The following is a 27,910-nucleotide window of genomic DNA, read 5'->3' on the forward strand; positions in this document are numbered from 1 at the left end:
GAAGTTTCACAACTAAAGTAGAAAACTTAAGTGTTCCATATATAAGAAAGCTATGTATGTTTAACAATCAGGTACACTTCCCCAGCTTAATCCTCATCCATCTATGCATGGATTAGATTAAACATGCTTCTCAGTGTATGCTGTGATTACTCACATGCTCAACTTCTATTTCTCACACCAGAACTAGCAAGAAACTAAGAAAGTAACAGACATGCTTATTCTGGATCAAAAGTTGTGACTCGGACAGAAACTGTCTTGCAGACTTGCAGACCTGAATGTCTACTGGAAAGCATATTTTAAGCAAACACCCAAACGATGAATGCAGTAAAATACTTCATTTCTTTTTGTCTTCATCATCATAAGTCTCTTCCTCAGTGCTGTCATCGTAATAGTACTCATCACCTCCATCATCATAATCATGTTCTCCATCACATACAAGTCCTCTTATATTAGCCTTCATCAATAATCGCTCTTGTATTCTGTCTCTGATTACAGTGCCCTGGAGAAAGAACCCAAACCATATGATGGATTGAAGTCGTATTCATCCGAACTAGATATCTATATATTCGTCTATGCATGGAAATTCATAACAAAATGCATTTTGTTGGTAATCTAGGAAAGCTCACCATTTTATGGCAACCTTCTTCAAACATTTCAAGAAAGCCAGCAACCAAGCGATCAGCATTCTCCACCCATAGGTTACGATGCTTCTTTACTGTCTGTATCTGCGGTTTTGCAGGCCAAAAACACATTTCTTCAATTGTTACCAGCAACAGCTTTCTGCTGTCTATTATGTAGATCAGAAACTCTCTGAATGGCATTAAAGATTCCCCAACAAATTTATGGGCAAGACATGAACACCTAAAAGAGGAAAGAAGAAGAAAAGACCAAAAGAAAAAAAAATAAAAATAGCAATTTTCACGCTTACAAAGGTAAAAGCAGATACATGGAACAGATCCATAGTCAGAAATTCCAACCTTTGAGAGCCACTAAATTTGACAGTCAAAGCTAACTTGCAAACATTTCCCCCGCTTTACCCACATAAAAAAGCAATGGAAAGGGTCCACACAATGGAATTGCCGTTTGGTGCAAAAATAAGCAGCTCGGATGGAAGCTAAAGTGTAACAAGTACATATGCAAATCCACCAAGAAACTTTAGCAGCACATGAACAAGAAGCATGGATTTGATAATAAGGGTATAGACACGAGGTTAAAGCATCAATCACAAAGAAATAACATAAAGTAACAAAATAGACAAAGAAAACAACAAGGAAAGTTCAGGGCTTTTCTCATATTATGTCATACCTTCCAAACGAGAGGAAGAAAGAGGGTGCAAAATGCACTGCTACAGGAAAGAGGAAGCATGCAAAAGAAATCATAAAATTTACTCATCTCAAGGGTGGGCATCATTTCTTATTGTTTTAAAACCACAACCAGGGACTTATGCACAAGTACTAGCACATACAGTCATAACTGATATGGAATTATACACACGTAGAAGCTCTTGCAACTTATGAAGCATGACAGCATAATACCTTTTCTTCCACTTTCTCCTGCTGTTTCTTCACTTTCTCATGCAACTTTTTGAGCCCCCTGTTCACTCTCAGCCTCTTCTCCTGATAGAAAGAGAAGGAACAAAAGAGCTGGTCTCAGCTGAAAAAAGAGAGCAATTAAAGAGTTTCCTTAAGAATAAAGCACAAAAAATTTTATATTTGCAATCCTTTTGGAGATTTGCTACTAATCAAAATGAAACTTCGCAATCTTTTGGAGATTTGCTAGTAAAATAAGACATGCCTTCACATAGCTAACACCAAGTTCCTTTCTTGTGTATCCCCGGTCCAAGTTGCGCAACACATACTGGTTATAATCTTTGACAATCCTCATTATTATGTCTGAGGTAGAGATCCCTTCAGTTCTCTTCGTCTCCTTAAATTTTCCAATGGCCTTGACCTGAAACCAAACATAATGGCATCATGGTGCGAGAACAAAATATAAATCCAAAAGATGTATGAGAAGGAAAGAAAATAGAAGGCCAAATGCAAAAGGAACAACAAGAGAATCTAAACCATAACCTTTGACTGTGTCAAGGATGGATAAAGAGTAAAAGGACCACTTCAATAGAAAAGAAAAAATTAAAGCCTCTAAAAGGACGTAAGAGAGGCAATGTTAGTAAAAATAATAAGAAGTAGATAATTTTAACTTACAAACTCATAGACATCCTTCCCAGCCCCGCTTGCATCAGCATAGCTGAAATTTTAGAAAGAGAAAGCAGTTAACACATTCAAGTAAAATTCCCTTTGTAACAGCACAGCTACATAAAAGAACAAACTCCACTATAAAGAACATTGTGCATCTTGGAAGTATAATCATAGAGAAAATTATCCAATTTCTGCATTAGGCACTCAAGATACAGACAGAAGGAAAATAAGAAATGAGACAACAATAGAAGCCAAAAATAAATAAGTGAACACCTTACAATTGCTAATAATAGGGAGGAAAAGGATGCTCCCACGACCCGCTTCCCAAGGGATCGCGGGAGGGCCGTATTTGTACTCGACCTTCTCCTTACTTTTTTGCAAAGTGGCTATTTCCACAACATGAATGTGTGACCTTCCAGTCAGAAAGGAGCAAAAACATAAGGTATCATATGTTTTAAGTGACCCCTCAGTAAGGAGGAGGCCTAAGAGAACTTAGATATCACACATTCTATCAAAAACATTTTCGAAAAGAACTTTTCTCAAGGGAGGGATAAATTCACAAGTTTTCTAGATGTTATTACTACTGAATAGACAATAACTACGCCCCAACGTCTCCAACTATTGAAATATGGTGAAGCTTCATCTTCATAAAACAATGTCGTTCGGATAAGGGAGGATGGCCACCTGGCAACTGCTCAATGGTTGCTCCAAAACGATGGTGTTTTGGAGCCCTTGAGTTCAGAGGGCCAAACGGCAACCCCCTCGTCGTTTCACGGCTCGTTGATTTCTCCCGTACTATCTTGTCGCTTAGCCTGCTGCTCTATAGGCCGTCAATCTCATTTCCAAATCAAATCTCCACTACTTCTGCCTATTTATTCCCTCCGATTCCTCGAGATTTGTGCAAGGAAAGAAAAAGGAAGCAAGAGGTTTAGTTGGGTCATTTTGTCTTCTAGGGTTTTCTCCCATTTGTACATGTTCTTCATTCTCGTTTTTGGTTTCATATGCTGCCTTCTGAATTTGTATGTAATTTTTGGGCAAGTTTTGTTAGGAAACCAGTGAGTGTATAGTGAGGATTATTACTTGTACAGTGAAGGTGTAATCTATTTTTCCGACTAGTGCAGTGAGCTCTTCTCGTCGAAGCTCAACGTGGACGTAACCATAATTTAAAGGGTGAACCACGGTAAATCTTGCTATGTTCGTTTTCTTTCATTTCCGCTACTGCTTTATATTTATGTTTATCTGTGCTTCCTTTTTTGAATAGTCATTTCAGATTCTGTTTTTGGTTCTAAGTGTAGAGGTGGCCAAGCCTTTGCTAGCCCCAACACCAACCTTCAATAGGTAAGGTCACAACAAATTAAATACATTACTTCCCGCTTTCAAAAATTGTTTTAAATGTTTCCAACATGTGTAGATGTCTCTTTTGTTGGTTTACCGAAACTTAACATAGAGGCTGTTTGGTTACCGTTTTTAATTATAGCTTTTAAGTTAAATAGCGGTTAGCATAAAAGTTGTGTAGTGTTTAAGTTGATAATATGTTTGGATAAATGTACTTTTAAGCTGTTAATTAATAATTATGTGTTTGGTTTGTAAAAGCTGATAAGTTGTCAAAACTGACAAAAAGACTAAAATAGACATAATGTTAAATAATTCAAATAAAATTTATAAAAATACTATTTTTTATAAAAAAATTATAAATTAATTTCTAAATATTAGATAAATTATACATACTTATTAAAAAAAATATTAATATAATATAAATACATCTTTTATTATTTTTTAAATATTACTATTAATATATATATACAATATATATACTTACAGCTGTAATATATATATATTGTATATATTCTGCTACGGACGCCATCGGCGATGGAGGAGGAGGCCGCGATCGAGGCTAGAGGCGGCACCTGATGGTGACGGCGGTAATGGAGGAAGGTCGATGGTGCTCGGCGACGGCTACGGCAGATCTGGAACCTAGTTGCAGCGATGGCGCGACCTACTGCTTGCAGCGATAGCGCGACCTGGTGTTGCAGCAATGGCGCAACCCAGCTGGACTACACGACCACGTCGACGGCGGTATGGAGGAGGGGCAACGGCTGTGGCGTCGGTAATGGTAGAGCAAAACTTGGGAGAAGATGATGGAACCTGGTTGAGATTTGGGAGAAGGTGAGGGCATTTTGGTATTTTAATTGGTCAACCAAGCAGCATTTTTGGGCAAAGCTGGGGGTACCAGCTTTTGAAAAACGCTGGTATAATAGCTTTTACGCGGGGCAGCTTTTACGCTGAAAATTTTTGCCAAACACTTTACCTTCAAAAGCTATATAGCTTATCAGCTTTCAAATAGCTTATCCGCGGTCAAACCGGTAAGCCAAACAGCCTCATAGTGTTAAAATATATGTCGAAGTGAATTCATCTCAAAAGAAAAGATACAAGATGTGCCATATAGTTCCCCAGATATTTTTCCTTTTCACTTCTTTTTGCTGAGTTCCCCAGGTATTTTTCACTCCAATAAAACTAGGTACCAGTATTCTTCGCATAAAGAAAACAAATCAAACCAATCCTTAGTCCTTACTCAGAAAACAGCCTCATGGAACCATTCTATGGACTATGCTCACTGAAATCAATATCCCCTTATGGCAGAAAAATTCAGTTGAGGAATAAAAATAAACGTAGTTTTGGGTTGGTTAACCTTACGGAAGAGAGTCATGCGCCACAAAGTCAATTTGATGCTTGTTAAGGAACTCTTGCGTGATCACCCATGGTGCATCAGGAATGACTTCATCAACCCACCTAAATCAAATGACATCTATAAGTTCTACCTAATCAATGAAAAAAGTAAGAAACAGCATGCAGAGCTGACATTGTATTTAAAAGAAGAAGCTTACTTGATGATATGGCTCAAGACTCGAGTAATAAAATAACAGCCAGTCAACATGACTTTCGATAATGACTTCTCCCAATAGTCAATATAGGCTTTCAGTAGCAATTATCTTATAGGAATGGTTTCATTCCCAAAGAAGTAAACTTCTAATATAGGACAAGGAATATTTAATAACCACATATTGAAAATTTTAGGCAATAACATGAAGCCAACCTGCAGTGGCGGAGAGATTCATAGCGCTCCTGGTCAGTCATGACAGTTTTACCCTTGTAAGCATGAGTCACTTCATCATTGCAGCACCCAACAAGCAGATAAGTATTTGGAAACCTATATAACATTCAATGACAAGAATCCAATTCATATAATGCACTAATTTCACACAAAGGTTTCTGGAAGCATTCACTAACATTAAAACATTAAAAGCACGAAGCAACTACCCTTTAGCAACTTCACTTCTCCTAAAATTCAGCTTGAGTATGGAGCGCTTTGGGTCCACGTAACACCATTTGCTCCATTTAAGCCCAAAATTTTCATACATCAAACCATAAGTAAAATACTCCGAAAAATCTCCAACGTTCTTACCAAACTTCAGCCTGCCACCAAGGCCGCAAATACATAACATTCATCGACATATCTAAAATCTACCACAAACCAAGAAATTATAGCCCCTATTTCAAACAAAATATACATGTATTATCCACATTAACCCAACAAAACAAAATAGTCTGGCATGTCTTCTTTAGGTAGATGTACACCCACTCGTGGGTGAACCTTTATGTCTCCCTGACTTGATCTCGACCTTAATATCATCTATGGATTGTAAATGATACAATGATGAGCTACAAGTAAGATCACAAGTGCACACAAACCATGAAATGCATCGAAACCATTTTCCAACAAACCCAAGTACGCAAAAATCACCCCACAAGACGCCAGCCCTAACAAGGTAAAGTCTAGCCTTGGATTCAACCACACAACGCCCACAAGGTGATATCTCATCATGTCCCAACCTTTGGAACCACATGCCACAATAAATTGATGCACATTACAACGCCAAGCATCATGATGCAAACTACATGCCCATGCTACGCACATGCCATGAATGAAAGTGATACGTACTAAGCAATGCAAAAATAAAGCCAGAACCTCCAAGTGAAAGCTCCGAATACTGGCACCCCCAGGTCACCAGAAGGCTGTGCAATGATAGCCTCTAATGCCTCAAAACTGCAGCCATGAACAACACACACTAGCCCACAATACACCCTAACACGCTCTTGATCGTTTAAACAATCACAATCCAAGGACACAAGCATTCAAGCTCAAGTGCTCAAAAACATACAACAGACAGCTCCATCATCAAAGCACGCAACCCACACGCACACAACTCAAAACCTCCACCTCTCACACACCCAACGGGATCCCAAGTCTCTCCCAAGTCATCCTTATATGGGCACCAAAGAAGATTTTACAAATGTATTGTTATGCCTCTTACATAAGCAGCTTTATAGGGTTATTTTAGTCATTTAAGTTGTAGACACATGTAACAGATTTGCCCCTCCTTTTTCTCCCGCAAATCATTCACTTTTTCAGTTCATTTCTGCACCATCAGGTTTTGCTCCTTGTGCAGCAGCATATCAGCCCATATTTTCAGTATTCAGCCCCTTAGTCAGCGCCTGTCTCCCCATTAAGCATGCCGCACTCACTCACACACCTACCAGTCTAGCACACTCATTTAGCCACTACTCTTCACGCATCTCCTCAGCTTAGTTATCTCTAAGTTAGGTGTCTGTCATAGGTGTCATACATATCATCCTTTTTCATCCCTATATTTACCCACTTGCATTTGCATATTTGCACACATGGCCATACTTCTAGCTAACCACGCCTGGCAGTCTCTTACTAGTACCTTTTCTCTCTTTTGAACCAAACAATACAGTGGTAATAAGACCATTTTCTACATCCTGCACAAACACACATATATAGGTACTCTCACGCAGCCACGTATACACATATATCCCTTTAGGAGAGCCAATGATATTTTATGCACCATTCGTACTTCATTCTCATGTAATCACATCACTCCCTCGCCTTTATTTCAGGTGTAAAGGCCAAAAGCTGGTTGCCTCAACTTTTCTGAAAAAGCAACTTCACCTTTTTGGATTTTCCCCTTCTTTTCTGTTTATCAGCATATGTTTCTATTAACCATACAAGAAGGCCATGAATTTAACACCAAGTGAGGTGTATTTTGGCCACATTTTGCACCATACCAATGGCCATTAGGTCCCTTAATACCTAGCATATTCTCACTTATCACAAAATACACGGTTTAACAAATCGTCTTATAATTTAATCAATCCAAACTCCACTAATATCTATGATAATAATAGGTTTAGACCCTCCAAGATAAGCCTAATGCCATATGGAAAACATAGATTCAATATCAGTTAAAAAGGCCTGGAAATGGGTTTTAATCTCAACTTTACTTTTGGTTCACTTTCTACCCACTCTGTGGTATGGACTACAAAAAATCATGTTTGGAAATGAAAGCTAGATATTGATATGAACAATTACCTCCATTGGATGTATGATGTTGTGAGTAAATGGAAGTATGTTATGCTCATGAATTTACACCTAGATGTTGTGATGCTATGCTTGTATTTGGATTTTATGAAATTATGTAAGCTTAATAAGCTAGAGATTTGATATGGGGTAGTCACAAAATTGGAAGACCTGCACATGGTATGCGTGAACAAGAAAAGGATAAAGGGTGAACTAAAACAAGGATAAAGTCAACTGGAAGTTCAGTTGCGGGAAGGAAATGATCCGTAGTCAACAGCTGTTGTTGGCTGTTATGTTGCCTGTGGGGCACCGACAGGCTTGGAAGGTCAGCTGAGGAAAGCAACAATCGACTATGAGTGGACAGAGTGTTTGACGGATCTGCTATAGAGAAGGGCAGTCGACTGCTAGATCAACTGTCCATGCCAACGAACGAAGGAGCTCGACTGAGAAGGGAAACAGCCTCTTGTCACCGCCGATCAACAGTTAGAGAAAACAGTGACTGTCTATCAACTGTCCATAGCAGAACACAAGCATGTTCACAAAATCAAGGGGAAAGTCAACTTTTAAAGTCAGTTATGGGGTCCAATGAGCAGAAATCAAGGATACGCTGAAGATGTATGGTTGAATCCAGGATGGGCACGGTCGCACCTTGGAAGACGGAGTCCAAAATTTACTTGAAGAAATCTCAAATTCCCAACCTAAGTGTCAAGATCCTAGGAGCAATAGAGGGGTAATATTATAATAGGATTACAATGGTTTATTATGAGATATTTTGTAATCTGTTAGGAGCACATGAGTGCTGTTATGAATTCAGTTAGCAACTAGATATGCCTAAAAAAGGACTACTTGTAAGAGGATGGAATGTTATGTGAAATGAGATTAAAATCCTTCCCTTCTAATTCTCTCTATCCCTCTCTCGATTCTCTCTGATTTCTCCCTCCCTTTCTGCTAATTTCTCTCCCTCCTCCTTTCAATTCTTTTGTTCTGATTTCTCCCCTAATTCCAGTCTCAGCCCTAGGTAACCCTAACATATGACCTGCTAAGTTCAAACATGAGTCCCGAGGACAGCAACTCAGACCTCATGTCACAGGTTGATCTCATTGACGTGGGTGGCCGCACCTGCGCTGCATTATCCTGGGGACAGGGTATGCCTAAGGTCAAGAGTCAAGGCACTACATGTCTACTTCTACCAATAAACCAACTTGTAATGGGCTTGAGTAAATCGCACTAATTGTTTTCTCTCCAAGGATCTTTCAACAGAAGAAGAACAATCAGATATATAATCTTATTTTTCATCATTGTAACAGCTGTTAATTTCTTCCACTTTGTATATGTTTATCTGTCCAACTACAAGTCACCTAATTAGCCAAATGGCATTCAAATCTCTTAGAAGTATTTGTTTTTCCACATAGAATTAGGTGACAAATTTCTATCAAATAGAGGGCTGAATACAAAACCACAAAATTAGGGAAAAGAAACAATGATTAAATGTTTCTGAAATCATACCACAGACAGACAACATTGTCAGAATAAAGAACCAGTTTACAAGGTTCTTGGCAGATCACCATCAAAGTTTACTTTCTCCTAATCTCAACTGCAGGCATAATTAGCAGAAGCAAAATCTACAGCAGAGATTAATCAAATTTGAAAAAACCACTTATCAAAATCCAAGTGAACTGCAGGACTTAAGTTAACATTCCAGAGATTATGCTGAGACACACCCAAGAAAATATAGATGATTGACTTTTCGCATTTTCTCACAATTATTCAAAAGAAATATTATTTCAAAGAATCAACATAAGCAGAGAAACTTAACAAGATACCAATTTCATTACACCTTTGACATGCCAAGCAGATGCACTTACAAATGGACAAACATGTTTCCAAGAACAAAAATAAAAATAAAAATAAAAAGCATGTTAGGACATATAAACCAATAAAACGAATGTCTTTTGCAAATGCGAGTCCTGAGCACGTGTAGGCAAAGTGCGGAATATGGAGTAAAAAAAAAAAAGAAAAGCTCAAAAAATTGTACACGTCAAAAGGCCAAAATGGAAAGAATTGGAAAATGGTCAATCAAGGTCTTTCAAGTGCAGGATTATTTTTCAGGCTCTTTCAGGTGCAAGCATGCAAGCTAAAATGCAAGGCATCATTTCAAATCAGATAAATCCAATCACAAAGGCCTCGTGTGCAATGTGAAAACAGGACCTATCTACCTATAGCATTCGACCTTTCCACCCTTCTACTAATTCTCCTTCCCAAATTTTTATTTTATAGTGTTAATAATTAGATTGATTTGTTAGTATATATCATACTGTTTTGTATATGATATTTTGATTATTTTATAATGGCTATTTGAATTGTTTCATCCTGATTGCAAGTTGTAGGAGGTGAAGTTCATTATTAACTTTTTTATGCTTTCTACATGTTATCTGATCAATAATGTTCTTTTTATTACCTAAAAAGTACATGATGCTCTAGAGCGTTTAAGTTTGGCTTTTTTTCCCTCAAATTATAATTAAGCCTTTGATGACTAATAGACTGCCAAATTTGGCTGCTCCCAAGAAAACATGTAACCAGTCACTTTCTTGAAGCAAATACCAAATAATGTGGCCCCAATACGCAGAAGCAGTGGCGGATGAGCTGTCCTGGGCTGAAAAAATTAATTTTTAATGTAACAAAATAATTTTTAATATACAAAATTAATTTTTTAATGTAAAAAGAATTTTTTAATAATAACCCAGTAAAACAAAAATTACAACCCACCCCAAAATCTGTATTATATAATTCTACACCTCAAAAAAAAAATCAGCCTCCCCCTACATATACATAAATTTCTGGATCCACAGAAGTCCAGCCCTCGCAGTAACCAATTAGAAAAATCAAGTAGGGTCATACTCCGACTATTCATGGGCCACAGACAAAGTCAAATATAGGACTTGCATACTATACAATATGATTACTTTCTCCATTGAGTAAACTTTTATTTATATTAGAATTTGAAGCTTGTTAGAGACATAATATAAACTGGAAAACTTGCGAAAAATTAAGTGAAAATTAAACACACACACACACACACACAGTTCATGACGGCATTAGAACTGACAATTAACCACTGCTCTACTACCAATTAAACGAACAAAAAATCAAAAGAAACAAACAAAATAACAGAAAAGGCAAATCTAATTGTTACCGAATACAAAAACAACTGATCCCAAAGCGCAAGGGAAAACGATGTAGAAAGCCACACGCAAATTCGAGAAACGAATCAGAGAGAAATAAAGCGCATACAGTAGAATATAGAAGTAGGGAGAGAGGAAGGGCGACGAATACAAACAGTTTCTTGGCTTGCTCGAGAGAGCGAGCATGGCCGAAGTGGAACAAGTCGTAAATTCCATCGGCGTAGACCCGAACCGGTCGGTCTGAGGGCGGTTCTTCCGGCGCCGGCGAGTTGCCGCAATTGCTCTGTTGCTTCTGCTTCTCTTGTTGAGGATCTTCCATTCAATCGCCCGTCCCCTCTGCTTCCGTGTTCTGGAACAGAGACACGTGACACGTCCTCTCTCTCTCTCTCTCTCTCTCCCTCCTTTTTGGTGTCCTCCGTTCCCGCAATTTACTTTCAACTTCGACCGTACTCCCGGACGTACACGTAGAATATTCCTAAAATTAATTATACGGCAGATAATATGTTTCAAATTTTAATTAATTGATGACCTTGATATAATATAATTTTTTAATTAAATTTGTAACTTTTTATAAAAATATATTTCATTTTTTTTAACTTGATAAAAAATTACATAATCTAAATTTTTATTAAAAAATTCATAAAAATAATTAATGTAAATATGTTAATAAAAGTATCGATGATAAAATTATGAGTCCAAAAAAATTATCTAAATCGGTTTAAGGATTAAAAAAATAATTATAAATGATGGTTTTAGATATTTAGAAGCTTTAATTGAAATTTCTTAAACTTGTAATTTTGCAAGCTGTCTTATCTACTTTTAAAAAGTGTATTGGCTATTTTTTATTAATTTTTTCTATATAAAAATTTAAATCTTATGTATATTTTTATTAATTTAAAATAATTTAAACATGAGACATTAATATAAAAAGTTAATTAAAAAATATGTTATAGCAAATTTAGGCAAGTTTATGTAATTATCTATTATAAGGTATCGTTTGTTAAAATAAGTAAAATAAATTTGTATCAAGATAAAGTTATAATACTTTTCAGACCAATATATGAAATTGTCAAGATAAAACTATGAAGTATTTTAAAAATTTTATGAAATTATTTGTTAATTTTTTTAAAATACACTATATGACGTATGTGTTATTTTTTTTATTTATAAAGTTCAATATATACTTATTTAAACGATGAAGAGATATAAATATATTTATAAGAAGTCATATCACTTATATTTTAATGGTGATCAGATAAGTTTAACAAATATATTAAAATTAATAAAATTTTAAATTTTATTTTTTTATTTATATCTTAATTAATAAATATTAATTAAATAAAAAATTAATTATTTCCGGTGGCACACCATTCATGGTAATAGAATTATTTATTTGAGACTAGAAGTTTACATTTCCTTATTGTTTAGATACGATATCTTTATTGTTTATATTTCCTTATTGGTTCACAGTTGACACCATAAATCTTTTGTAGATAATGGAATATATTTGTCAGCTAATACACTGCTCCATGACTCTTTGTTTGTACCTCTCTTCTTCACTGTTGCATACTGCCCTACATAGAAGTTGGGGGCAGTAATTGAGTCATGATAATTTAAAATTCGTATTAATAAGTTGTAGGTTCAATTCTTTATCTTACGTAGTGAAACAAAATATTTACTTATAATTTTTTTTTCTATCAAAATCAAAAGCACTAGCGATGAAAAATCGTACAAAAACAGTAATTCCAAAAAACTGATTTGCAATAAGGCGACTATGACTATGAGGATGCAACATATGGTTCAAACTTGTTAGGTAGTAATTGTTAATTAAGATATAAATTAAAAAAAAAGTGAAATATAAAAATTATTTCATATAAAATTATTTTTTATTATATTTATTAAATTTGTCTGATAACTCTTAAAAAAAAATCACGTGACTTCTTATTTAGAATTATTTAGATAAATTTATCCATCTTCTCCCTTTAAATAAATTTATTTTAAACTTTATCGATAAGAAAAAATTGACGCATATGTCTTCCAATATATTTTAAAAAATTTAACAAATAGTCAAATAAATTTCTCAACCTTATCTTAATCATTTTATATTTTAGTCCGGAAAAAATAGTCAAATAAGTTTCACAGTTTTATCTCAACTATTCTATATTTTAGTTCGAAAAGTATTCAAAACTTATCTTGATATAATTTGATCTTACTCATTTTAACAAACGTTACATTAGGTAGGGTTTGTTAATCAAAATATATAACGAAAAAAGTGGAATATGAAAAATATTTAAGACAAAAGTATTTTCTATTGTATTTGTTAAATTTATTTGCCAACTCTTAAAAAATAAGTCACGTAACTTTTTATTTTAATTTTTTATATAAATTTATCTTTCTCTCTTTTTAAGTAAATTTATCTTGATCCTTATAAATAAGAAAAAATGACACACGTGTTCTTTAGTATAATTCAAAAAATTTAACAAATAATAGTATAAAAATATTAGAATAATTTATAACCTTAATTGAACTACTTCATATTTTACTTCAAAATATATTTCAATCTTATTTTTTTATTTGTTTTGATGACCCAAGTGTTTGGGCTTTGCCCACTTAATTCTAGAAAAAATCGGCCTTCTCCTGATTCGACCTTAGAGCAAATTAGATGTTGTAAAAATGTTATACACTTCCAAATAGATACGTGATCAGTTCTTATTAAATAGAATATTTCTGTCTCCATCAAGAGTTGATCCCTCGTCATTTAAAAATAAAAAAAATTATCACTTATGTCATGTCTTAAAATTTTAATTTATTTTAATATAATTTTATCTTTTAAAAAGGACTCTACTGCCGAATCCCTCGTTTTTTTCAATTGGTTTCCTTTTATGGAGACTGGACTTGCAGTCTAAGTAAGGTGGGGGATTCTTTTTGTGGTGCCTCACACGATTGTTCTTTGCTTCATTAAAGACGTTCGAGAATATTGATACTTTTCTCTTTAATCATCGTGGTTTGTCTGTTAGCAGGGTCTCCCCCGATGGTCCAAAGCAGTCTTGGTCAAGGATTAAAAAAAAGTTGATATTGAGATTTAATAATCTTTAAGGGTGTTCATCGGACGGACTGGATTTGATTGAATATAATTCGGTTCCATCTTTTATCGGTACTTTTAAAATTATTGCTTATGATCTGATTTAGTTGAGTTATGATTTTGATTTTGGATCGAAGACAACAAATATAATAATTTAATTTCTTCATAATACAACTTTACAATCACAATCGGGGTGTCAACAATTCGGATTGATCCGATTCTATTAGAATCCAATTACCGAATCATTTTTAACAGTTATGAAAAAAATAAGAACCGTAACCGAACCATTACATATATAAAACTAAACCATAACCAATCTGTCGCATTGGACTGGGTTCGGTTCTATCCAATTAACATTTAACTTCTAAATATTTTCGTAAAATATGAAATTATAAATAAATTTGTTAATTAAAATAAACTCATAACTTCATTAATACTTCAAATTTTAAAGTAAAAGTAGAACAAAATAATTCTACCTCATCAAATAAGATTATTTCTACTATTTAGTATAACAATAGTGCATAGAAGTCTAGAAATAAAAGAGTTTATGAATAACAATAGTCAATAATAAAAAAGAAATAAATAAAAATTAGTAGATTAAAATTATAAATAATAATATATTTATGCGTATGTATATATATATACTTAAAAAATTATAATATATATATATAAGTATAATATCGGTTCCGGTTCGGTTCGAATCATGATTTGAAAAGGAAAACTAATAACCAAACTAAATATATCGGTTCTTAATTTTTTAGAATCAGAACCTAACCGTTGAACTATATAACTAATTCAAAATGCACGATTCAGTTCGATTTGATCCAATTCATCAATTTTTAGATATTTTTTGACACCCTAAAGGGTAGAGTAAATTAATGTATGAAGTTGTAAATTATTAGTGCTTTAGTGGCTGTGGCCCACAATTAACAGTAACAGTGTTTAGACTAACAGCGCGTTAGTGGTTGTGGTTTACTATGTGTGTGCATTTCTATATATATTTAATTAGCGTTTATTAAAATAAGTAACATAAAATTATATTTAGATAAAATTAAAATAATTTTTAAATCAAGATATAAAATATCAAAACAAGATTAAAAAATATTTAAATTTTTTTTATCAAATTATTTGTTACATTTTTTAAAATACATTAAAAGATATATGTATTATTTTTTTTATTTATAAGGATTAATATGAATTTATTTGAAAAAATTCAGATAAAAAATCAGTGATTTGTTTTTCAATGATGGTTGAATAAATTTAACAAATGTAATGAAAAATACTTTTATTTGTAATATTTTTATATTTTATATTTTTAATTTATATATTAATTAACAAACATTACCTTAATGCGTGAAGTTGTAAGAATATTTTAGATATTTTAAAAATTTTAACAATGGTTAACTAACACAAATGGGCAAAACATTACAAATTTTCAAAAAATTAAGTGAGATGTCTGTTATTTTCTAAAACACAAATACATTATGGGTGTGTTCGATAGCATGCAAAATATATGAAAAATGTTCAATCCAAGAAATTAAATTCTATCTTTAGTGTTTGATACACTATATTTTTCATAGAATTCAATTATATGGTACAATCATTAAAATATATTTTTGGCTCTTTTCCGTGAAAAATTTCATCTAAGGGGGAGATGATTTTTGTTTTCTATGTAAGTTGGAAAATACTTTCACTTTTAACTAAATGTGCGTTTGATTGCATTACCTATAATTTAATTATCGATAATATTACCTAGAAAACAAAAATCACCCCATCCCTTTGAAAAATGAATTCCATGGAAAGAAGATTTAAATGTTTGTACCATATATATTTTTTCATAGAAAAATTAAAAGTGTTTGATTATTTTTCATAAGAAATGTATAATAATTACATATTTTTTATAAAAAATATGTATAATTAAACACACTCTAAATGCTATCAAACACACCCTATATTTAACTAATATAATAGGGTGCTACTATAATTTATCATAGATTTTTATTATACTAAAAACTTGTATTTTCTATTTGAAAGTAAATGATGCACAAATCTACTGTCAACACCTCTACGTGTGATATGAGAAGTTTAGTTTTAAAGATAATAGAAGGTGTATTTTTTATCTTTTATTTTTTAAAATTATTGAATTTTTATTTCTCAAAAGAATTACTATATTCTTGATCCCTATTATTTGTTTTAAAAAGATAATAATATAAGTAAAATATAACATCTTTGCTTATATTATATTCTAACTAATTACCAAATTAATTGATTCAAATTAAAATGAATCGTTATGATTTCGAGATTAACACAGATCTTTTTGTAAATAGGTTCTTATAATCCATTATTATAATTCTTAACCCGGGATTCATAGAAAGTTGTACAACATCAATATTTACTTTGCTAATTTGTTCATTTTTTTGAATATAAATATTCTCCATATTTGTTTTATTTGCTTTGTAATTTTTTTTACTATTTAACTTTATTTGCATCGTTATTGTAAAAAAAAAAATTATGAATGAATTATGAAAAATGCTGTGATGGTTATTACGGATCTATTATATACGTACTTTTTTAATTACTTATTTTTTTATTTATAGTAATAAAATATAATATATTTATTTATTTTTAATAGTAAATTATTGTAAAAAAATAAAAAAAAAATCTGGCCAGTGGGGGCAACTCACGTGGCTCCGCCCCCAAGTCACACGTAACAAATACCTTTCCTAAATAAAACATCAAAACATTTTCTTTTGACAATATTCTTAATAGTTAAGAATTAAATATTTATTAATTGAACGCCACGTTCAATTTTTAGTTTTTCTCCGAAAATATAAAAATAAAATCATTCGAGACGAGACGCTCATTTCTCACAGGGTTTCCGGGGGACAGAGAGAAGAGAGAATGAAGCGAAGCATCCCGGCGCTGCGAAACCTAATTATTCGCAGTGATTACAAGAGAAGGGTTCACTTGCCTTCCGTTGACGAAGCCGTAATTTGTGCTGCGAGTGCCACTGCTGCATACTCCAGTTATGTCTCTTCTTCAAGATATTTCTTCAATTCCAGCGTCAACATCGCCAACTTCGAGTTGCCGCAGCCTTTCAACCTCCGTCGAAACCTTTCTTCTTCATCATCAGGTATCTCTCTCTATCTCTATATATTGTCGCAATAAGCTAATTATTGTTCTTTGTTGTTGTGGTGATTTGAGGCCTTACTGACATCTGATTAATCAATCGGAGTGGCGACTCAATATATATCTGTTTTATTAGTTTTTAATTGTTAGTTTGCTGGTGTGTCTTTTTAAATTCAAATGTCGTGATTTGGCTTCACTTTTGTGTTAGTTTTATTGTTAGAAATTTTCCTGGATAAAAACAAGAAAAACTGTACGAGAAAGGGGGATAAAGAATAACGACGTGATTTGTGTATTTTGATCTTTTTGCTAATCTCTATCATAGGTTCTGTTGTTGAATTTAGGTTCAGTGCTTAAAATATGTTAAAGTTCTAAATAAGTATAGGAAAAAAAAAAGGGTAAAGACGACAAGGAATGCAAATCCCATATGGAGTCAACAGAACCTATTCTTGAAATCAACTATGTTCTGCTTGGCAGTAAGAAGAGGCTTCATGATTTTTGTGCTATAATAGTTGGCGATTTTTGGAAAATATTGAGGGTATGGAAGTGGTGTGTCTTGGCAGCAGAAGACTATATATTCTTGCAATATTGTGAGAGATTTATAAGAATGGTAAGGGTAACAAACTCTGCAAGGTTAATCCTAATACAAAATTTATAAGAATGTTTCTTACTCATATAAGCAAATTTTGATTGACCTAAATTCTTTTCCTCATAGATGGAACTGTCTAGCTTGGATTGTCAATAGGGAAAATAGCAAATTGCATGTTTTAAGGCATCTAAGTTTTGAATTATCAAATATTGTTCTCTTGAGTTTAAGAATTTGTTTTTGTATGTTATTAAGGATTATCAATAACAATCCATTTACTATTAGTAACTCATATTCTTGCATTTATTTACTGTAGGTTTTATTCACATCAAATTTTGTCATTTGATAATTGATATTCTGTACTGATAAACTGGTGCTGTCTTCGAGTGTTTACCATTGATTCGAGACATGATTTTTTCTTTTGTGTATTTTGTTATGCATCTATTAAGCTTCGGGCAGTTGTGATTCTTGATGCCAATTACTAATTTCAGGTCCATCCAATGTTGTGACGATTGATTCTGAAGAAAAATTCAATAGTTCTTTCCAGAAGGTTCAAGGTAGACTCCTTGTCTTGAGCTTTGTTTAAATTTTGTACTTTGTAGCAGAACTAATTATTTACTTTCTTGTTTGCTGAAATCTCTCTTAACAGATGAAGCTTTGCCAGCAATTTTCTACTTCACTGCAGTATGGTGTGGCCCATGTAAGATTCCTATTTTCTTAAAAAATTGTGTTGACTCGTCATATGTTCACTTAAGCTTTTATAACACTAGCAACCTTTTTCTTTTATGCGATTATTTAGATTTTTTTTTTAGATTGTTTTGTTGTATATTCATCTCCTTACAGGTAGGTTATTATCTCCCATCATTGGACAATTAAGTGCGCAGTACCCTCATGTCACCACTTATAAGATTGATATTGATCAGGTGAGAAGGATTTCTGAATCATAAATATAAGCGAGCTTTAATGATGCATTATGGACGATTGCTTTAGAAGAGTTTTTAAAAATACTTAATGCTTCATTATTTCACAGTTGTCTATCTGCTATTACCTTTTAAGCCAAGGATTGTCATGTTTGTTCCTTCACATCTTTCTACCTAAAATTTTGAGTTTTATGCTTTATCCAAACCACATGAATAGTTGTTCTTACATTTAGAAAACCAAAGTGATCACTAATGTTTCTTTTATCATAGGAATCATTACAAGGAACTATAACCTATCTGTATAATTGTGCCTGGTTTTAATTTGGCTAAGACAATCCTAGGCATGATCCTAAAAACCCTATTCCACCAACTATCCAGAAATAAGCTAGCTAGATTCATGCCTTTGTGAAGACCACTCCAAGCAAGTAGTAAATGTAACAAAGAAACATGGAAATGATAGTTTATCTTGAAAAGACGCAGACAAAAATGACCTTTGTAGCCTGATCAGTGCTAGTGAGCATTTCTAGTAAGATGGTTCCTGAACCAACCCCAATCTTTCTGGTGGAACTCTTCTTATTAAGAACAAATTACACATACCACATGTTCTTCCTTGTACGGCTCCCACAGCTGGATTAGCTGCCTTCATTTTCTCCCCTCCAGTGTAGGTGACTGTTATAGTCTTTCTTTATGATGTCCAAGAGAAAATCTAGGGAATTCTTTCCCAGGAGCATTCTAAGTCACCATGCATACTAGAGCTGGATCTTTGCCCCTTATACACAGGTAGTTGACTGACTTATTCCAAAGGTTAAAGGACCTATTATGCAGTTTCTTAAAGCCCTTGGAAATCCCAAGGCTGACCTTAGCCTCCTTGTTAGAGAGTTTTTCCAAGTCTCATAGATAAGATGCACACATGGCATTCTAATTTAGCTTGCAAGATAATTGTCTTCCTTTGATTAAATAGTTTAGAATTTTTATGCTGTTAGTTCCTTTGTGTGGATGAGAACTTGGCTAATTTTAATCTCATTTGAGAAAGTCAGAGAAATGGTGTAGATCCCTCGACTCATCCCAAGCATCTTTGTGAGAATGCCATTTACATGCAAGATCCCTTTTTAAAAGAATAGCTAGTCAAAATTTGTGTGAGGAAATGCAACTATGGTATTAAATCATTTTTCAAAATGTCTCAGTCTAACTAGAAAGCGTCGTGTGTTCTGATTATGGCACTTTACGAATTTATAGGAGTCCATAGAACATATTAAACAATGTTATTTCAAAGATCATCAAGATATTTATGATTATTTCTTGCATATGAATCTCTTCCATAAGGAGTTTAGGGCTCAGCATGGATGAGAATGATAAACCTTGTGAGAGGAACTAGCTCAGTGTGTTCTTTGGAATAGTTATGTTATGCTTGTGGTCTGATTTTTGTAGAATGCTCAGGAATTTAGAATAAGGCCAAGTCTGCAGGATATTTTGGGAGACCAAGAGGAATATTTTACACAATGGAATGTTTTCTCATTGAGGCAGCAACTATCAATTGAAGTGGAGGATATGGATTGCAACTTAGGTGGATAATGGATTCTTGGAATGGAATACATCTAACTGAGCTTTATACTGTAGATTTGCCTCTGCAACTGTGTTGCTTTATTCTATGGGCTAGTTGGCACCTCATGAAGCTTCCAATTCAGTCTGTTAATGAACCAAGGATATATGCTTACTTGTGTATTTCTTTTAATTTATTAATCTTCAGGAGGCTCTCTCTCTTTTTTAAATTGGTTTGTGTAGAAAACATAAAAAAAAGGAAATTATCTTCCAAATCCTGATAAAGTTGGTGCTATAATGCAAAGTTCCTGCTTATTAAAAATAAAGAAATAAATGGAGAAAAAATAAAAAACTAATCCAACTTGAGTAGTTTGATTGAAGAATGTTCCTTTTCTTCCTTACAACAATTGATATTTCTCTTGGTAATCTGTTGCAGGAAGGGCTTGGAAGTACTTTAAGCAAATTAGATATTCATTCTGTGGTAAATGAACTTTCCCCCCCTCTTTTTTGCCTCCTGTTTGTTCTCGTATCCAGTTTGAGATTCACTCTTACTATCATGCAACATTATATGATTATGACCATACTAACTCATTCAGTTTGCATGTTTTGATCTTTTTGTTTCAAGTGCCCACATTATGCTAATTGGGCTCATTAAGGATGGTTGTGATTAGGAGATTGTTGGAATGATTCACACTTTTCTTAAGCACCTGCAGAGATCATTAATTGCTGTATCTTCATGCCTAATGAAAGATGCTACAGTGAAAGGAAAAAGTTGTCATTATTTGTTGTTGAGTTTGAAGAATGAAAAGCTGTTAGTAACCATAACACCAGCTTTGACTGTTGCAGTCAGAGAACATGTCAAAATGAAAGGTAGTTTTTTTTCCTGATGTCATGAAGGAAGAAGCCCTCTGTTTGGCTCTTTTGAAACTCATACAAGAAATTTTGAACAGCTTCTTATTTAAAGGTCTGACATAGGGGATTTTACTCATGCAAGGAAGACCAACTGCCTTGGTGAAAACCCTGCTGTAACCTTTATCATGCTAGCTTGTTCTGGCTGTGAGAGAATCCAAATCTGGAGACAATCAACATAGAGACCATGGATGCTTTTGCCAGATAAAATATGGATGAGTTGTGGTATTAGAGAGAGAAGTGCAGAGTATGGGAGAGAGTGATGTCAGGACTAAAGAAGAAAGAAGAGCTGAGATATAGTGGTTGTTGGAGAAGGTTCTTTCCCCTTAGATCTAGTTGTTCGCTAATGGGTATTGTAGGAAATGAGGACAAATGATCCACAATTTATGGGTTTGGTTTTTTATCTTTTAGTTTGAATAATAATGGGAGGATTAGTGAGTTATTTTGTATATAAAATGTTGTAGGTTGATTAGGTTTTGGTGAAGATATCATTTTGTTTCAATTGTCTGATCATATGGTATTAGAACCACCTGTAGCCGCCATTGATTTGCCACTGTTCCAGTAGACGAATTCGCCGTTGCCGTTAAGCGCTAAGAGCGGAGAAGACAAAGGGTCTCCTGTTTGTCATTCTAGCATTCGTCGTTTCCAGAAGCTGTGTGCATCTCCAGCTTCCGTCGTCCGTAGCCCATCATCCCAGTCGGCGTCCCAGATCTTGTTGCCACCATTGAAGTCTCAGATCTAGCCTGTGCCAACAAGTTCGTTTGTCTTACGCAACCACTTTGTCTTTCACCAGAACTTGTCCATCTTAGCAGCATTTAATCTAGATAGTGCGAAGACTGCCCAACTTTAAAGCACCTAAGTCGAAGCCTTCTCCATCGCCTTGCTCGCGCCACCACCACTGTTAGCCTCAGATCGGGCACCCCCTCAGAGCCCAGTCATCGTTGCCGCTACCACACACTCTTTGGTGCTTCAATCGCAACGCCATTACCACCGCTGGACTCATCTCATTCAACCCATATAAATCTCGGTGGTTTTGTCGCTATCTGTTGTCGATTGCCGTCACCAGCTGTCGCTCGTCGCCTGCTCCAGCGAACTTCTACCATTGCTCTTTGCTCTTTATGTCCCAGTCTTCTTCATTTTTTCGTGGTAGCCTATCAGACCTTGGCCTCAGAGGCCTCAAATTTGATTTTTAGTCTTAGATCTGGTTTGCAACAATCCTTTGATTTCAGACCAACAAATCATTGTCGCTAATGTGAATACCAACGACCACCATTACCAATAAAAGGACCAACTCCAGTACATCCACAACAAAATCGATTAGTATCCTGATTGTCTCCAACCCCTCGAGGACGTATACTTGGCACAAAGCCTCCTAACCTGAAAGAAGTGTTTGCTGAAGTTCGGCAAGAAGAAACAAGAGGAAAGTGATGTTTTCTCCAGTACAAAGCTCATCCACCGAAATAGTAGTCTAGGGATTTGGTTTAGCAACAAAACGAAATGAATGATACAATCCAAAAGGAACACTTGGAAAGGACAAACGGATGTGGTGTGAGCATTGTAAGAAGCCCAACAATACCAAAGACATGTGTTGGGATATTCATGGCAAGCCCCCAAATTGGAAGCCACAAAGCCAGAGGAGAAAGAATGCTCATGTGGTTGAGATAACAATTGGTGTGGCCTCTCAACCATTCACAATAGAGCAGATGGAAATTTTTCGAAAACTGATGACTTCCTCATCAGTTACGAATGCCTCCAAAATTGTTCCATCAACTTCTACTAGCTTTGCAGCGCTTACATCACATAAATATATTGTTTCCTTATTGTCATGTAAAGACTCACATAATACTTGGATAGTAGATACAGGTGCTTCTGACCATATGACAAGCTCCAATACATGATTTAGTAATCAACCATGTAAGGAAAATGTTAGTATTATTGTAGCAGATGGGTTTATGTGCACAACAACAGGGAAAGGAGATATGGAACTCAATGGGTTGAAGTTGAATTCAGTTCATCATGTTCCAAATCTGAAGTGCAATTTACTTTTAGTGAGTAACTAACCAAGGATTTGAACTGTTTAGTAACGTTTTTCCCTTCTTGATGTAAATTTTAGGATTTGTTATCAGAGAGAACGATTGGGAATGCTGAGGAGTGAAATGGTCTCTATTACTTGTTAGGTGTTGGTTCTCCTTTAAGACCAAAGTTACCTACGCTTTTTTCTTTGTTCTCTAATTCCAATGTTCTGTTGTGGTATCATAAATTAGGTCACCCTAGTTTCTCTTATCTAAACTGTCTGTACCCTCATTTGTTCGTTAATAAAGATCCTTCATCATTTCAGTGTGATCATTGTACTCTTGCTAAACAAGCCCATGCATTTTATCCACCTCACACATACAAGCTTTCTACTCCATTCCATTTAATTCAGAGTGATGTGTGGGGACTATCACGAGTGTTAAATTTAATCGGGGAATGATAGTTTGTTATCTTTATTGATGACCATAACTGGATATGTTGGGTTTACTTGATGAGAGAAAAATTCAAAGCGATTATAATTTTTAAACAATTCCACAAGCTTGTCACAAATGTTTTCCATCCATCTATCCATATTCTTCAAACGAATAATGGTAGAGAGTATTTCTCCCACGAATTGAATGAATATCTCTAAGAATATGGGATACTTTATCAAAGTTCATGTGCGTATATTCCTCAACAAAATGGAGTTGCTAAGAGAAAAAAATTGTTACCTACTGGAAGTTACTCGATCCATCATGTTTGTTAGTCATGTTTCACACTCTTTTTGGGGTGAGGCCATTCTTACATCAGCATTTCTTATCAATCCCCAATCTAATTCTGAGTCCAAAAACGGTGGTGATGTAGGTCAAGGGGGTAGAATATAACACTATAGACCTAAAATCAATTATGGTTTACTCTAGGAGATCACAAACTCCAATTCAAACTCAATAGTATGAACCGATGGCAGATCCCATTACTAAGGATAACCAAGAAGAGGATGAAAAAAATGAGTCATGTTGTGAGGAAGAAGAACCTATCAATAACATTGATCTTCCGATTGCCATAAGGAAGGGGCTAAGGTCTTGTATGAGAAATTCCAAATATTCTATATCAGATTATGTTGTATATACTAAGTTCTCAGGAACTTTCAAAGCCTTTGTTGCAAAGATTGATGAGATTTAGATTCCTAGAAATGTTCATAAGGCACTTCAAGATCCAAATTAGAAGAAAGCTGTGCTAGAAGAGATGAAGGCGCTGAATGATAATAAAACTTGGGAGATGGTGAAGTTACCAGAAGGGAAGAAAACAATTGGTAGTAAATGGATCTTCTCAGTGAAGTATAAACTAGATGGAACTATTAAACGGTATAAGACAAGACTAGTAGTACAAGGTTTTACTCAAACCTATGGAATAGATTATGAAGAAACCTTTGCACCAGTCACCAAGCTTAACTCAGTCAGAATTCTATTGACTATTGCTGCTAATTTAGATTGGAGACTACACTAGCTAGACATTAAGAATGCTTTTCTCAATGGCACATTAGAGGAAGAGGTATATATGAGAGTTTCTCGTGGATTTGAAGCAAAGGGAGATCCAAACAAGGTATGTAAGCTAAAAAAGGCTCTTTATGGTTTGAAACAATCACCTCGAGATTGGTTTACATAGTTCAATATTGTTATGAAGGATCTTGGATACAACCAAGGGTAAGCTAATCACACCTTATTTGTGAAGAACAAGCAATACTCATTGTATATGTTGATGATATGGTGATCACTGGTGATGATGAAATGGAAATTGGAAATTTAAAAAAGAGACTTCAAGTTGAATTTATGGTAATAAAAGATCTTGGGGAACTTAGATGCGTTCTTGGAATGGAGGTTGCAAAAAGTCATGAAGGGATTTTCATTTTACAAAGAAAGTACACACTTGACTTATTTAAGGAGATGGGAAAACTTGGATGTGAACCTTCTAGGGCACTCTTGGAACATAACTGGAAGTACAAGGTGTTAGATAGTGATCCTCCAGTAAATAAAGAGAGTTATCAACATTTGGTAGGAAAACTCATCTACCTATCACTCACTAGACCAGATATTGCCTTTAGTGTGAGCGTGGTATGTCAGTTCATGTATGCTCCCACAAAAAGACATATGGAGGCAGCAAATCAGATTCTGAGGTATTTGAAGGGAAGTCATGGCATAGGGTTATTGTTTAAAAAGACTGGAGTCAGAGATGATGTTAGTTTTTTAGATGCAGACTAGGCATGAGCTGTTGATGATAGCAAGTTAACAACCGGGTATTGCACAAAAGTTTGGGGTAATCTAGTGACACGAAGAAACAACAAATAGTATGTGGTTGCTCGAAATAGTACATAAGTAGAGTATAGAGCCATAATTCAAGAAACATGTGAACTCATTTAAATACAGAGGTTGATGACAAATTTAAACATACCAGTAATAGGTCTTATGAAGTTGTTTAATGACAACAAATCAACTATTAGTGTAGTCCATAATTCAGTTTAATATGATCAGATGAAACATGTGAGGATTGACAGAGACTTCATCAAGACCAAGATTAAGAATGGGACTATCGCGTTGTCTTACATTACTACCAAGTCCCAGGAAGCTGATATTCTAACTAAAGTAATTTAGAAATCAAGTTTTGATATTTGTATTTGCAAGTTGGGAATGACTGACATCTATTCTCCAATTTGAGAGGGAGAATAGGAAATGAGGACAAATGATCCACAATTATAGGATCCCACAAAGTAAGGAATCACATGTCCATAATTTCTGGGTTTTGGTTTTTTATCTTTTAGTTTGAATAGTGGGAGGATTAGTGAGTTATTTAGTATATAAAATGTTGTAGGTTGATTAGGTTTAGGTGAAGATATCATTTTGTTTCAATTGTCTGATCATAGGTATATACTCCTATTATATGGCAGATAAAGATGAATTACTGTAATTGCCAGTTTCATCTATGCTAAAGCCTAATCACACCATCTCCTCCATCCAGCGGGATCTGTCCAACACCAGTTATAATCTGCCTCTTCAATGCTTACAGAAGTTCCTGCATTTATAAAAAGTTGAGTCAATTTAAGGATCTTTTATTATTGTTCTTGGAATATCAGACTTATGGACCAATAATCTTTCCTTTTTGACAAGTTCTCACAGAAGAGAAGCTGTCTTACAGGGCCATGCCCTGTATGAAAGAGAATTAAGTCTACTTTTAAGATACATGTAATGCATCAAAAAAGGAAAGAAAGAAGAAGAAGAAGAAGAAGAAGAAGAAGAAGAAGAAAGCAAGGGAAAAGAATGAGAAGGTTCCTTCCAGACAGGTATAGACTGCCCTATGCCGTTTAAAACCCTCTTTTCATTTATCCACAAGGCCCACCAAACGCACAAAGCAACAAGAAGCCTAACCCCATATAGCCTACAATCTGCTTACCCGTTTCCATGAATGCAAGAGGTGCAATACTGGAGTTGACATCATTGTTTGAATCCTGAATAAAGGATAAGATAAGGCTCCATACAACTTGGGCCTCAGAGATAAAGATGATGAGGTGACTCACCCATCCTTTTACACATAAAGCACCTGACCAAAATGATCTATCTACTCTTCCTCAAATTATTTGAGGTGACAATTGACCCATGGATTGCTTTCAGACGACTACTGAAAGTAGCCCCAAATCTTCAAATGGCTTTCAAATGGAATCTAGACCACCTTCCCTGAAGATAGGGAGGACCATAGAGCAGACAGACACTAGCCTAGAGGTTGTCGCACTATGTGTGTCGGAGATGGATGGTCCCTGGCCCTAATGTCCCAACACCCACCTCGTATGCCTTGTACCCCAGCGGGGTGAAAATTTTAAATCCCAGCCCGGCCCCCAACGGGACTGGGGCAATTTTGAACAGGTATGGTGGATCAAAACATTTTGATATCATCCAAACTTGACACAGAATAGTGGAACTAGACTGCCAATCAGAATTAGCTTTTTTTTTATTGAGAAACATAATATGTATTTATGACAATGTAATTAGTGCCCATTAAATCGCTGAGGTATGTTCTCTGGTTTGTTGATGGACTTGGTCATCCTTGTAACCTTGGATGGCATTATATATCTAACTTAGATGATAATGATAGAGTATCACGAAGCAGATTGAAACCGCAAAGCATGGTGATGGAATGTTGAATTTTGCTCGCTCATATGACACCATGGTCCATGTTATATTGGTAATTTACGGCTGTGTCAAGGTTAATGGCGGCAATTTGAACTTCCAACATGTACTGTATTTGCTAATTCCTATCTCATCCATCATGAGTTTGTTGTAGTCTGATGCCTATAATCATAGGCGGTTTTTGTGCAACTGTATCATCCATCTTTAACGTGCTGATGCTGGGGGATTGTTTTGCTGCAGCCAACCCTCCACTTCTTCAAAGACGGGAAAAAGGCCTCTGAAGTGATAGGTGCTGATCCTCAACTCTTGAAAGCTACCATGGAAGATCTCTACAAATAATTTCCGCATATACATTCACCTACTGTTAAGGTTGTCGTCGGAGTGGAGTTCCGGTTCTTTTATAGGATTAAAATCATGCCATTCTGCTTATGAGTAGATCGTTAAATTTGCTGCTAAGTAATGCCTGTTTTGTTGGATTTCATATTCTACCATTTCCTTGTTCACATTGCTTAATTGTTATCCCACTAGTTCATTTATGGGCATCCTGATCTACGGACGAGGGAGGGGCCTTCTTGCCCCTTCCTTCCTCTGGCAACATTCTCCAACGACGCACTTTGGGATTGCAGTAGCTGGTCTGTGTTCTTTTGGTCTTCCTAGTACTACAAGAATAAGAAAAGAATAATATTTGAAATCATGATTAATGGTAGTATTACGTGACGTCTTCTTACTAAAGGAAACTA

At 34.9% G+C, this 27,910-nt stretch overlaps 2 protein-coding genes across 4 annotated transcripts; one reads left to right on the top strand and one right to left on the bottom strand.

Annotated features, from left to right (window-relative positions):
- Positions 1-14: 14 nt before the first annotated feature.
- On the bottom strand, positions 15-11,205 carry LOC127808368 (choline-phosphate cytidylyltransferase 1-like). Of its 3 annotated transcripts, XM_052346885.1 has the most exons (10): positions 8,245-8,633; positions 6,226-8,100; positions 5,517-5,672; positions 5,293-5,406; positions 4,893-4,988; positions 2,205-2,247; positions 1,795-1,950; positions 1,536-1,616; positions 627-725; positions 15-499 (listed from the first exon to the last, which is right to left on the bottom strand). In XM_052346885.1, the coding sequence occupies exons 2-10, from the start codon at positions 6,390-6,392 to the stop codon at positions 335-337; spliced, it is 1,077 nt and encodes a 358-aa protein (XP_052202845.1). In that variant the 5' UTR covers positions 6,393-8,100; positions 8,245-8,633; the 3' UTR covers positions 15-334. The 3 variants fall into 3 exon arrangements, with proteins under 3 accessions (XP_052202845.1, XP_052202847.1, XP_052202846.1); XM_052346887.1 differs by lacking the exons at positions 5,517-5,672; positions 6,226-8,100; positions 8,245-8,633 and adding an exon at positions 10,976-11,205; XM_052346886.1 differs by lacking the exon at positions 5,517-5,672 and having other exon boundaries at positions 6,226-8,622.
- A 5,542-nt stretch (positions 11,206-16,747) lies between these two features.
- Positions 16,748-27,775, top strand: LOC127808347 (thioredoxin O2, mitochondrial). Its single transcript, XM_052346856.1, has 6 exons — positions 16,748-17,035; positions 18,106-18,171; positions 18,264-18,314; positions 18,458-18,537; positions 20,510-20,554; positions 27,411-27,775. Exons 1-6 carry the CDS (start codon positions 16,804-16,806, stop codon positions 27,507-27,509), a joined length of 573 nt encoding a protein of 190 aa, XP_052202816.1. The 5' UTR covers positions 16,748-16,803; the 3' UTR covers positions 27,510-27,775.
- Positions 27,776-27,910: the final 135 nt, after the last annotated feature.

This window comes from Diospyros lotus, chromosome 8 (genome assembly GCF_014633365.1).
Source record: "Diospyros lotus cultivar Yz01 chromosome 8, ASM1463336v1, whole genome shotgun sequence".
NCBI lineage: Eukaryota > Viridiplantae > Streptophyta > Magnoliopsida > Ericales > Ebenaceae > Diospyros > Diospyros lotus.